General features: G+C 35.0%; 2 protein-coding genes across 3 annotated transcripts; one reads left to right on the plus strand and one right to left on the minus strand.

Annotated features, from left to right (window-relative positions):
* Nucleotides 1–2,237: 2,237 nt before the first annotated feature.
* Nucleotides 2,238–6,553, minus strand: LOC149411094 (uncharacterized). 2 transcript variants are annotated; one of them, XM_089647181.1, is made up of 4 exons: nucleotides 6,461–6,553; nucleotides 5,227–5,386; nucleotides 4,678–4,931; nucleotides 2,238–2,772 (listed from the first exon to the last, which is right to left on the minus strand). In XM_089647181.1, the coding sequence occupies exons 2-3, from the start codon at nucleotides 5,376–5,378 to the stop codon at nucleotides 4,826–4,828; spliced, it is 258 nt and encodes an 85-aa protein (XP_089503307.1). In that variant the 5' UTR covers nucleotides 5,379–5,386; nucleotides 6,461–6,553; the 3' UTR covers nucleotides 2,238–2,772; nucleotides 4,678–4,825. The 2 variants fall into 2 exon arrangements, with proteins under 2 accessions (XP_089503307.1, XP_089503306.1); XM_089647180.1 differs by having other exon boundaries at nucleotides 6,405–6,526.
* Nucleotides 6,554–8,396: 1,843 nt separating this feature from the next.
* Nucleotides 8,397–9,734, plus strand: LOC149411095 (uncharacterized). Its single transcript, XM_089647638.1, has 2 exons — nucleotides 8,397–8,646; nucleotides 9,139–9,734. Exons 1-2 carry the CDS (start codon nucleotides 8,397–8,399, stop codon nucleotides 9,732–9,734), a joined length of 846 nt encoding a protein of 281 aa, XP_089503764.1.
* Nucleotides 9,735–12,958: the final 3,224 nt, after the last annotated feature.

The following is a 12,958-nucleotide window of genomic DNA, read 5'->3' on the forward strand; positions in this document are numbered from 1 at the left end:
AATGGATTTTTTGTGATATCTTATTTATCTTTTACAATATGGCTTCTTTAACCGTATATTATCAAAACATACGTGGATTGCGTCCAAAAACGCATGACTTTCTTAGGGCTGATCTAAATATTGACTTCGATGTTATCTGTATTTCAGAAACTTGGCTTCTCAACAATATTTGTCATTAGGAGATATTTCACGACAGATATAATGTTTTTAGACGTGATAGAAACTACAATCTCACAGGTCAAACATTGGGAGAGGGTGTTCATATTCCCGTCCAGTCCAAATATAATGTTACTCATCAACCTAGCTGGTCCACATTAGAAGATGAAGATATATGGAAGGAAGACGTTCATTAGGTCGCTCTAGGCAAAGTTGGGAGAAGCAAGTGCATTGGCTGTGCAAGAAGAAGTACTGCTTGCTGTGGACTGAACTAGCGCAGGACAGGAACGCCAGAAGGCCCCTTGTCGAGCCTTAACGCGCACCCTTCGTATTCGAACATACAGAGACAATGAACTTTCCATCACTATAACGAATGCAAAACCAGATCGAATACCTTATTTTACATGCAACATTTCAAATCAAAATACCCTAAACTCTACTCGGACGTATCTGCAAAACTTACAACACCCTAAGAAATATTGACATTTTCCACTGTACCCTAAAAACTTTTAAAAACAAATTAACCTTACAATGTACCCTTTTTTATTGTTTGTCTATTCTTTTAATTCATTTTTACCAATGTCTTTAAATATCTACTTTCTTCCTAACCTGTAACCATAAAAATATTGTAAATGGAACATAACTGGTTTATTTTATATTCAACTTAAATGTAAAATTAATTCACATGTACAACTGTCTGTTTCCTAAATAAAATACATACTTGTAAGGTTGAAGTGGTACAGGAACAGAGTATTTAGTTTTCTGACCTTAAATACGAGTACTTAAGGATGTGAAAAAGATTTCTTTAACATAATTTTATTATTAATTTTCTTGCATACAATAAAAAATGGCTATTATTCGTACCCTTCGGCCTGGGGGTTACACTACGCTTTATTCGAAATATTCTGAGGAAATTTTGGTACATTCTGGGGAAATTTTGAAATATTCTGAGGCAAGTTTGAAACATACTGGGGAAGTTTGTAATATTCTGAGGAAATTTAAAAACATTCTGGGGACATTTCGAAATATTCTGAGGTAATTTTCTAGCCATCCCACTCCACAACGATGCGAAATCAGTTTTCGTAAATTTTTCTCCGAATTTCTCCAACCACCCCCAATTATTTCAGTTCCATGATAACTCCTCAAAATGACAATTCAACACACCTCTAAAAAGTGCTATAAAGTTATGAAAAAATTTAAATTTAACACTCCTTTAAAAAGTGATATGGAGTCATTAAAAGAGATAAAAAAAAAACTAGGTTTAATAGTTACCTATGTAACTTATTTAATCTAGTTTTTGTTTCATCACTTTTCATGACTTTATATCACTCTTTGTAGGTGTGTTGAACTGTCATTTTGATGAGATACCCGGTCACCATGTCATTTTTAAGATAATATCTATACATTTGTTATGACGATACATTAATTATATGAAATTGCAATGATAGAAAAAAATTGCAAAGCAAGCTACGAAAATTATTAAAAACAGGTTTTGTTCTGTTATGTAATATGTTATAGGCATAAAAAAAATCTGTGTATCTTTAAATGCAACTAAAGCATTTGTCAAGAGATTTTTGCTCCATTTCAAATGAGTTGTGTTTTATTAAATATTTTCTCCATTTTCGCTTAATTTTTATCATTCTGAATATTAGCGCGCTCCCTTTAACATCCGTATCTCCCTTTCAAACCATCTTTGAACGCTTACGGGGCCTTAATATATGTTAACCTTTTCCACATCAGTTTATTAATTACAGAGATATTAATATTTTAACTATGGATCTGATTATTGATACCATTGTATGGTTTTAACCTTCCAGGACTCTGGCATATTGACCGTTAAATTCCTTAAAGATGCTGGCAGAAAGTCTGAGAACTTGTTTGTATTTCCGCTTCTCAATAAAATCGAAATAAATTTCATTAATAAAAATTTTTGAATTCAAACTTAAACAAGTTTTGAAAATGCCTCACATTAAGTTTTTCGTATAAACACTGAACTAAAACTACTGATAATGGGAAAAAAAACACATATATTATTAGAAAAATGTATTATAAACATTATTGTTACCTCACTTTTTGGTCGTTTCAAATAAAAGTAATTATTAAAAAAAATCACAAAATATCATGTTTTTTCTCAAATTGCGGTTGGAACACTTTAATTATTCTGTGGTTAACTTCTGTTTTTGAATATAAAGCATGTTTTTTTCTCTTTTTAACACCATTTAGTTAAATACGGAAACTAGAACAATACTACATATAAGACAAATCACTAAAACTAAATTTACAAGTCTAATATAATTTGTGGGATTCAACAAAGCGTTGGTATAGTTTTTTAAATATATACAGGCCTATACTGAGGAATTTTGGGATCAGTGGAGACATTGTAAATGTCAGTGTCCACTGAACTGGTTCAGCGAGGTGAACGATACAATCCTCTTCCTAGCAGAGATTAATCGCGCGTTGATGGCTGGATGCAGTACATCTACACGTCTTATATGTTGATCCTCCGCAGAGGCAGGTTCCAGAGCTCCAGGTAGGGTCCGTCAGTATCACCCGCACCCCGTAGAAGACATCAGGTATAGTGGCTGGGGGCATTTCCCAGCACTCCAAGAGAAACAACTGAGGAAAAAAAAAGGTTCAATGTAAATTGCCTGTTTTTCCCTTCATTGATATTCATTGATATTTATTATCAGTCTATATTCATCTCCACTGTATTTAGATTTTGTCTCTTTATATATTGTTCCTATCATATATATACTTACTTATAGCATAATGATTCTATTTTTCTTATAATTAGTGTAACTCTCTCACCAAGCACAAGAACCAGTTTCTTCATTGGTGAGATTTTTTTTTTTGTTTTATGTGACACCTCACAAGAGTGTCCCTGCCTGTGCAGTGTACAGACAGGGGAACTATGTCACCACCCGGTTGGGCGGCGTTGTGAGGCGGAATAAGGTAGGGGCTGTAGGAAGGGATTTGTTAATGCGGGCCTTGAAGAGGCTCGGATTATAGGAGGGAGGAAAAACAAATGCCGGTAGCTCGTTCCACATACGAGCCGACTTACACAAAAACGAGTCGTAAAAACGGCTCGTTCTCATGAAGCCAACGTCAACCGTGAACGGGTGTTCAGTTCGTGTCCGTCGAGTTTCGCGCACGTGCACCGGTGCATCAGGAATCAATGCTGCTAGCTCCTTGGAGTAGGCTCCACTGAAATACCTGTAGAACAGACACAGCATGCCTACATTGCGTCTATGCATTAGAGAAGGCAATCGGTCTGTTAACAACGGATTGTCAATCAGACAGATCGCTCTCTTTTGCACAGATTCAAGCAGGTTTATCAAGTATTTTGGGGCACCAGCCCGAAGGTGGCTCCCAAATTCAATAGTTGGGCGGACTTGAGACTCGTACAGGGTCAGCAGCTGGTCACTGTTGAAGAATCTAAAGATTGCGAACATAAATATATTTTGTAATGTAAATATATTCTTTATGTACTCATATTATATCCTGTAAAAGGTGCAAAATACACCATTGTTTTGCATCTGACCGAAATAGTTTCAAATCCTGGTATAACCGCTACAACCTTTCATTTTAATTTATTTTAAAAGCAATAATAGTTACTAGCAGCAATTACACATCCATTTCGGAGCGACGGTACGGCGCTACGCTCCAAGCTGCCACACAGAAAAATAAAGTTTGAAAGTAAGGTAACGGTTTACAGCGCAGTCCATTATGAGACTATTCTTCATGGCAGCCTATTTCTTTTCTTTTTTTAATGTTGTGGGTAAATAAAAATATATCTTAAATTATTATAGTCAATAATTAATTGCCTGAAATATCCATACATTTTGCAAATAACTCCCGAGTAAAAATAAATGCCGCAGACGGGATATATTTTTACTCAGGAGATATTTTCAATTTGTATACATATTTCAGGCGACTAATTATTGCTCATAATAATTTGTTATCCTTTGTGCTATGCATAAATAACATTGTCTTATAAACATTAGTTTATCATAATTATATAACATTTCGGTAGTTTACTTTCAATGGTTCGTTCAAAAATTGACTGTTATGAAAAAAATGCATAATATTTATTTTTTTGTATAAAAATCTACAGTTTTATTCCGAGGTTGATGAACATTTGCACACATTACTTTGAAGAGGAAGGTCACTGTCTTAGTCTGATTATAAAAAATTCTGTGCGAGGCCCGAGCAACGCCGGGGAGTTCAGTAATAAATTTGTTGAATACTTTAAGATCATCACCAAGAACTCCACCAAAAACAGTTGTAATATTGTTTATAAACAACAACAAAAACTATACAGGTACCAAGTGTGACCCCTGTAGCATGCCGTTAAATAATTAATTGATGTGAAAAGTATGAATTGAGATTAGAATTTCACCCAGATTTTGAGCGACGAAGTGCATCCTCTTCCTCAACTATGTCTCCATCAATCTTCCCCAGGATTATCGAATGAAGCTAATGAAGCTAATGATAAAGTTTTCATAGCAAATGACATCTTACCTTAGTAAAGTTCACATTGTAAAGAATTAGTGTATGACTCAGACAGGACGTAGACCCCGGTGAAGGCGATGTAGGCGTCTTCTCTGCAATTTGAAATTTGACCTGGAGACTGGTGCAATGTCAACCACCCCGCATAGGTACCATCGCTTTACCAAGCCTCGATCATGGAACACCAGGCCAGCGCCGCTGTAGATTTGACGCTGTAGATCTCCATCGCGTCTGCAGCAATGCCATTCTCAGCCATCTGGCTGTGCCTAGGATAATTAACAAAATTATTATGAAAACATTTCATATTGAAACACCATAGACAAGATTCATCATTCCACCTCTGGTATGCTGTAACCTTCCTGGTGGGTATTTGTCAGCCGATAATATATATCACAGTCTTTATTCAAAGCTATATAATCTGCCTGTTCTAATTAACCATTTGAATGCGTATCAATTACAAAAACAGTGAATTGCGAGCCGTGATTTCACAGCAAAAAAACGTTCAAAACAAAAGTAATTTGTGGTGATGAATTAAATGTTAAACAAACGTTTTTCACAAACCTTTTATATATCCGCCGCAGAACTTGTTGTAAGTGAAATAGAACCAGAAGTTGTATTTGGAGAGCTCTGTCTTGCATACACTGTCCTTGATAACAGGCAGGTTCAGGACTCGAAGCCCTTCCGAGGACTTCCCATCCTTGGTGAGGCCCCATCCTGCTACCTGCAATATTGTTACAGTCCAAATATTCAACAAGTTGATGATTGAGGTGATGCACAACTAACACAGGGCAAAGATCTCATCTGCAGGTATTCCAACAGATAATCCGATATGTTGTGTGAGGAAGGATTGAGCTATTTAGGTTGGATGGCTTAAGTCAATTTGAGCAATGCGCAACGTCTTCTCACGTTAACAGTCTTGGAAACATTATTTAATGGCCCTATACCTCGTGTCGTGCTATAAACACTCCCGGGTCAATAATAACCTGGGAAACAGTTGCTTGTGCAATTGTTGAGGTCATTGAGGACCTAGCAAGCACATATTGTGCCCAAAAGGCCGCACTGGGAATTTATAGTTTTAGGCCACTCAATCAACTAATGAATTATTTATTTATCAATGTCAACACAATAATATCAACAACTTCCTATAAAAAAATGTTCAAAAAATTGTGACGACTAGAGTTTGTTCTTTGATATCAACTTTCGCAAAATAAAAAACACAAAACAATGACACTATCTTCGAAATAGTATTATTCCTCACTATCAACTATCCATCTTCAACAGTCAATCTTCACTCTGATCCAATCTGCAAACCAATCCACAGGCAAACGAAAAAAAAACACAAAAATCTGACACCTCACACAATATCCGCAATGAACATTTCAAAATTTGTCAATCAATTGTTTGTTTACCAGCGGCAAAATGCAACGGAGTCGGTTTTCTTCAAGCAGTGTCTTTGGCATGCTCTGGTGGTCTCTGGCATTGATTGTTTGCGGATTTACCAGCTTCTTGACGCGGCCTATGACCCCAGTTTTGCAAGCCTCGAATAACTTACTGAGGGGATCCGCAGGGGAATTGGGCAAGGGATCCAAGGTTGAGGCCAGGGTGGACCTACGGCTATACATTTTAGCTTTCTTGGATGTATTTGCAACATCACATTTTCACCATGTCCACGTCAGAATATGAAATATTCCATAAATAAACCACTCAAGAATACTCCAAGCCATATATAAACCACTCACCCAAGCACATAACCCAGGCTTCATAAATAGAACACTCCATGACTCCAACAACATACCTATCCAGTAAGCTCCAACTCCAAGACATCTCCAAGGGCACTCAAAGTCATCTCAAAGTCATAAACATAAATAAACCACTCTGTCAGAAATGGTCAAAAACGTCAGAAATCAGATATATCCAGTGAGTGATGCCATACCGCGAAAATTTAAATCGGTAGATTTGAGTAAAAAAATCGGTAGATTAGGTACAAAAATCGGTAAGTCATTAAATATTTATAGGTGCTGGATCAGTGATGATTTGCCCAAAATTATTAAATTTCATACAATAATAATAGGCCTCTTGCATCCCATTTTTTTATTTTATTTTCCGGTTTAGGCAAATATTCTAAGACATTCTGTATTTTTTTTTTTTTTTTAATCGTATTTTTGAAACCATGGCGATTTTTTGAAAATTTTAATCCGAAAAATCGGACCATTTTTTCATAAACCGGAAAGACGGAACATAATTTATGGGTGCGAAAACAAAATAATTACATAGCCCAAAAACATTTAAAAAAAAAACGACGCATTTCACACGAATGGCAGAGGAGAATAACGAGGCATACCAAAAATATTACATCTCATAAATATTTTTTTCCTTGAACCTTCTTATTGATCATTAATCCTTATTAATTTATTTAAAGTTTTATTCCAGCAGTACTGGGAGGATATTGCAATCTCAGTCTGCCATATTAAATGAGATGACATATAATATAAATATACTTATACACAATATTATAGGATTGATGAATATATACGATTATAATGTTCAGTCACTTAATCCAAATATTTTACAATAAAACCTAATGTACATAAAATTAAATGAATTAAAGGGGAAGGTTTATCAACAATATGAAATATATAAACAAGTATAAAGAAGGTTCTCATAAAATATATTTAGTTGGTCGAAGTACCTATATATTCTATATGTACCAAGGTTGGTTTTTGTTTTTGCAATGAGACTATTTTTAACAGCTGCACATTCTAGTTATATAACATATAACTTGATATTGTACCTCTTGTTTGATACTATCCAAATGTTGCGATTTAAATTATTCTTGTACTCATAAACTCATAATAATATATTATTAAATTTGATTTTGTTAAAATCAGGACCATCACCATTATACTTCTAAGACAGCCGCCACGGAAGGATAATCTGTACGATTTTCACATCATAACATCTGTCACTTCTGAATAATATCTGTCATGTCAAAACGAAGTACTTCCAATTCTAACGCTGCGTTTTGTTACTGTTTTGTTATTTAATTAAACATGGATTCGTGTAGTAACCGTAGGATCCGAGATCGTAAAAATAATTATAAATATTGTATGGTTCCTTTGTGCCCAAATACTTCGGCGACTACTAAGGAAAAAAGATTTTTCGTTGTACCGCGAATTTCAGCAATTAGAAAACAATGGTGTATTGCAATTCATAGGTCCAGTCAATTGGGTGAACTGTCAAATAAAACCGTACGATATGTCTGTGAAGATCATTTTAATGTAAGTATATTTTTTACAATATTATTGTTTGAACACAATATTTAAAAAATACATATTTTTCTTTGTTGCATGCTTCACGAATAGTTTGCTGTACAGTACAGTAGGTTGAGTAGGTGGGTCTATTACCTAGTGACAACAAACCTACACACATTACAATATTGTTACACTTTTGCAGGCTATTCTCAAATGAAGATACTTATTATATTTGCATTGTTAAGTTTGTATTGAATAAATACAATGTCTCTTGATAAGTTGTATTTTTATTTTCAGTTAAGCGTGGATGCTCGGAAATGGCCCCAACATCTAAGTAAAAGGGTGCTTTTAAAAAAAGGAACCATTCCTCATAAATTTGAATGTCAAATTGGAGCTGATGGGCGAGATCTACTCAATGTGGTGGATCAGCATCCAAGCTCATCTAAAGGCGGTGAAGTGTTTGTTGCAAGTCTCGAGCCAATGTCTCCTTGCCTGTCTGATGTGGATGAGTCTGTGCCACAACAGATCATCAATCAACCTCAAGACTACGTTGAACTGGAAGTGTCGTTTCCTCTCGAGAAGCCTCAATGCTCTGGACTCCAAATACTTCAACAACATGTGGATGGACCACAAGATACATCAAGCTCCGAAGAAAACTTTCACATGTTGATAGTTGAGAACGCAACTGATTCGAAAGCCATTCAATGCAATTTGAAAAAGAAATTCAAAAGTAAATTGACAAATACAGGAAAAGAACACAGTAGGGGTCCAATCGAGTGTTTAACTACTCGTGACGTAAGTACTTCTCCTGTGAAGCATAATAAAAATACCAAGAATGTACAACTAAAGCATGTCACTCTTCAGCCAGACAGTTCTGCCTCGGAATCGGCATCTGGTTCAGAATACTCCCAACAAGCTACGTCAGATTCGTACGTTGATAGTAGTTCAAATAGTGATTTCAAAAGTCTGTCATTGAAATTAACTCTGCAGCATATTGAAAACAAACCAAAGCTGTATTTAGGAATCCTTAAAGATTTTTATTGGATTGTTAAAACCCTAGCACTCCTTGAAAATATAAACATTTTAAATGTTTTAATCGTTTTAAAAAAAATTAAATTAAACTCTAGTTTCAGCATTTTAGGTGATGAATTTGGCCTTTCTGAGGCTCAAGCTTCAAGAATCTTTAAGCAAAGTTTACCGAAGTTATCTCGTCATCTTGCAGAACTGGTATTTTGGCCTAAGTCAGAAGCAATAGAAGCCTTACTACCAATTCCATTCAGAGCAAGATACAAACATGTCGTATCAATCATAGACTGTTTTGAAATTCAGATAGAGAAGCCATCAAATCCACTGCAGCAGGCACTAACTTGGTCAGAATATAAAAAATGCAATACACTCAAGTACCTAATATCAATCACTCCTGATGGCTTTATTAACTTCATTTCAAAGGGCTTTGGTGGACGTACTACAGATATGATGATTGTGGAAAAGTGCGGCTTCTTGGACAACTTGTCTGAAGGCATGTCGGTAATGGCAGATAGAGGTTTTAAGCAACTAGCTACTATTTTAGAAGGCAAACATTGTCAACTTGTGCGTCCACCAAGTGTTGTTACAGGTGTAAATAGCACTAAAAGAGAGGTGAAGTTATCCAAGCAAATAGCAGCCCTGCGTATACACGTTGAACGTGTAATAAGCCGGCTCAGAGAGTATAATATTCTAAAGCCACATTCTTGTATAGACTTCCATTTGACTCAACAAGTTGACCATATTGTTATGATTGCATGTGGACTCATAAATCTACAAAAACCAATAATTTGATCATATTAGTCTTATTAATATTATTAGTCTTTTAGTGTTTTGTGCTCTACGCTAATGTTTAGTTTAAAATGTTATGTGCGCTTCATTATCATATAAACTTTAACTTGAATATAAATATTCATAATATGTACCAGTGTAATTTTGTTTATCCTTCATGTAATGTATATAGAATAAGTCTAAAGTGTATAATATTATGTAATTATAGCGCCAGTATGTGTTTTTTATAAAAACATATGTTGGAGCTTTTACTTAGAGTTTATAGGCAATGAAGCCACCAAAAGGGATAATATCAAATACTGTAGAATAATTTATGTATAACACCTTCAACTTCTTACATTTACCATACATTCTGATTATGCTATACTAGCGCCTCCTAGCCCCGTGACTTCTGTGGGTTGGTTTTTTTTAATGCATGTTATTTGAAATGTTTTCTTTATTTTACGTTAATAAATTATATAAGTCGAAAATAAAATATTTAGTAACCTACATACGACCTTACTGTTCTTATGCTCACACGTAAAAAGAATATTAAAGCCCGCCATTAGGTTTGTATTGTCCCGAAGAAATGCAACATGCTACACTAGCGCCATCTAGCGGCCAGCGTTACCAGTCAGTGCAAGTACTGACTATAATAATGCTTCCAATATTTTACTGAGAGTGGATTGATTGCTATTCATTCATTACGCCTTACTTTTACATCAAGTTTATATAAATACAGTTGTGTTGTAGCAAAGTGATCATGTTCCACTTTTTAATACATTTCTATTTGTGTTAGAATTTCCACTTTGTAATCATTTTCTTACTTCCAATAATAAATACAAAAAAAATCTATGCGATAATACAATAACATGTGTACGTATTATCAAATAAATACTAGGTATAAATGTAAAAATATGTCTTATGTAAACTTTTTGTTTTTGTTTTTCTGTCACTTTATACAAATACATATTATACTATGGTGGATGGGATGAAAATAATATGATGCTATTGTACATAATCAATATAATCATGTATTATTATGAATAAAGAAGCGAGTGTAGTGCAGTAAATACGTGATTTATTTCAAATAATGTATACCTATACATTTTTTTTAAGTACAGGAAATATAGCTCTGGACCAAAACAGCATGGCTTTATTAATAGCTTCGACACAGAATTCTTCATCGTAATCGATGTGGAAAACATTTATTTTGCCAGATGATTCAAAGTTGGGTTCAGCAACACAAAACACTCCCTTGAATTTGTTCAGTACAAACATTTGTATTTGCATTTGTGCATAATACTTTCTGGCAACAACACCCTCAAAAAAGTAATTTTTCATTGTACTATGTTTGACTGGACACTTGACCTCAACAATATAATCATCAGTGACTGCATCCGGGGAGCCACCGATAATTGGTAATTTGCAACTGATTTTGAAACCACATTCTTTATATTTGTGTCCCAGTTGGTTTGCTAGTACCTTTAACACCAAAGGTTCTAAAAGCCGACCTCGTTGCATAGCCTTTGTGTCTGGAATCTTGGCTGCCCCTAAGATGACTTCAGTCAATGTTCCATCCAATGTTTTGCAGTTAGCTGCCTCGTATAGTTTGGATGCAGTAATTCTGCCATATCGCATTTCGTACCATAACGGGCAGTTAGCCTGCTTTCTTGTTAATGAAAAAACTTCCTCGAAGATATTTGGAGGAATATTTAGATCACATGTAATAAAATTGATGAAATCTGTAGCACTTGTATTGTGCAGGTTTCGTGTTTTCTTAAAAGCAGAAATCATCCTGTGCATGGACAAACAGTCAGTGGGCTTCGGATCCATGTAAAGTTGAGTCAGTTGGCATCGAAGCCCCTCCTTAAGACTCCTTTGGAGTACTGCTGCCAGGAAATCTCCATTACCTTTTTCCACGCTTTTTACTGCGTTCTTGCCAACTTGGGATGCCAGAATGAACTTTTGGGAGGTTCCGACACACGATAACTTTGATTTTCTCCAATAACAGTCGACAGATGTCGACGCTGGTTCTTCACTTCTCCTATGGAGCCATGTTAGAAATGCCAGTGCATGTTTACAGCCACCTGAAAGCAAAATGTTCCAAATATAAATTATTTGTCAACAGGTAGCTGGCAGAGACCCTCGCAATGATTCTGTGTTTGTTACATCACACAAGAGTTTGCTCTTCCCCACATCTCCATAGGGTAGAAGAGTGTAGAGGTTAGAGGAGAGAAACATATTTTACAATATAGCGACATACAGTTCAACTAACCTCTAGAAGCTGCACAGTCTTGACATTCTAAGACTTGTATTTCATCTTCCATCTCATCACACAAAAGTACAACAGAGTATGCTTTTTGGCGGACACGGTGCTCGGGGGTTATTTTTGCTTTCACTGTGCAGATAGGACCTTCTCTTTTTACCTGCACATACCCGATAGCATTATCACCATAACTTTCACGTGCAGACCTTTAAAATATATAATAATAACACGTTGAAAACAAAAGACAGTTGCATATAACTGAATGTTAACAATTGTCTTAATAATAATAATTGATGGAAACATAATATATAAGTACATATTAAATGTTGTCAAAATATATAACATAATATTCGTATATTAGAAGATACAGAAAAAATACTAACCTTTTTGTTTTGACATTTCTAATTTCGCTTCCAATGAAATTCATATTATTACTTAGAAAAGTAGCCATCATAAATGAATCTATGTTCGGCAAATTGTCAGACTGACCCTGAACAAAACCTACTTCAATCATTTCCAAATAATATATGCTTAATTTCTCAACAAAGTTAGCGGACTACAATACAAACAGCCAAACCCCAAACAAGTGTCAATATTCAAATTCACAAGTCGCCGGAAATCAAGGTGTTGCCATATAAAAAAAATAATCAGTGTGGAATTTTACAAAAATTAATTCAATAATATTGGAGACGGAACATTTTCAAGTGGTGACGTCACAAGCCAAAAATAACAGATTTATTTATTTTATTTAAAAAAAACTATACATTTCAAAATTTTTTGAGTAACATTTTCGTAATCTTAGTAGAGAAATCTATCCACTCATTTTTTTCCAAGTCATTAGAAAATCCTTGCAAGTGGCCTATTCCCTATATATTTTCAAATCCGTGGGGGGTGGGGTTAGAAAGAGAATTTCGGTTTATTTTCTGAAAATTGCTGCTGATTTTCACGAATATGGATAGATTTTCTGCGAATATCGGTA

Source organism: Hesperophylax consimilis, chromosome 26 (genome assembly GCF_061612785.1).
Source record: "Hesperophylax consimilis isolate HC1 chromosome 26, BYU_Hcon_1.0, whole genome shotgun sequence".
NCBI lineage: Eukaryota > Metazoa > Arthropoda > Insecta > Trichoptera > Limnephilidae > Hesperophylax > Hesperophylax consimilis.

Bases quoted from the DNA above. Each gene is read 5' to 3' on its own strand.
- LOC149411094 (XM_089647180.1), bottom strand. From the start codon at position 6,489: ATGTCTTGGAGTTGGAGCTTACTGGATAGGTATGTTGTTGGAGTCATG. The intron at 5,387-6,404 runs GTGAGTGGTTTA...ACAATATTGCAG, and splicing joins AGCCTGGGTTATGTGCTTGG to GTAGCAGGATGGGGCCTCAC. The intron at 4,932-5,226 runs GTTTGTGAAAAA...TAATTATCCTAG, and splicing joins CTGCGGCGGATATATAAAAG to GCACAGCCAGATGGCTGAGA.
- LOC149411095 (XM_089647638.1), top strand. From the start codon at position 8,397: ATGTCTCCTTGCCTGTCTGATGTGGATGAGTCTGTGCCACAACAGATC. The intron at 8,647-9,138 runs GTAAATTGACAA...GTCATCTTGCAG, and splicing joins TTTGAAAAAGAAATTCAAAA to AACTGGTATTTTGGCCTAAG.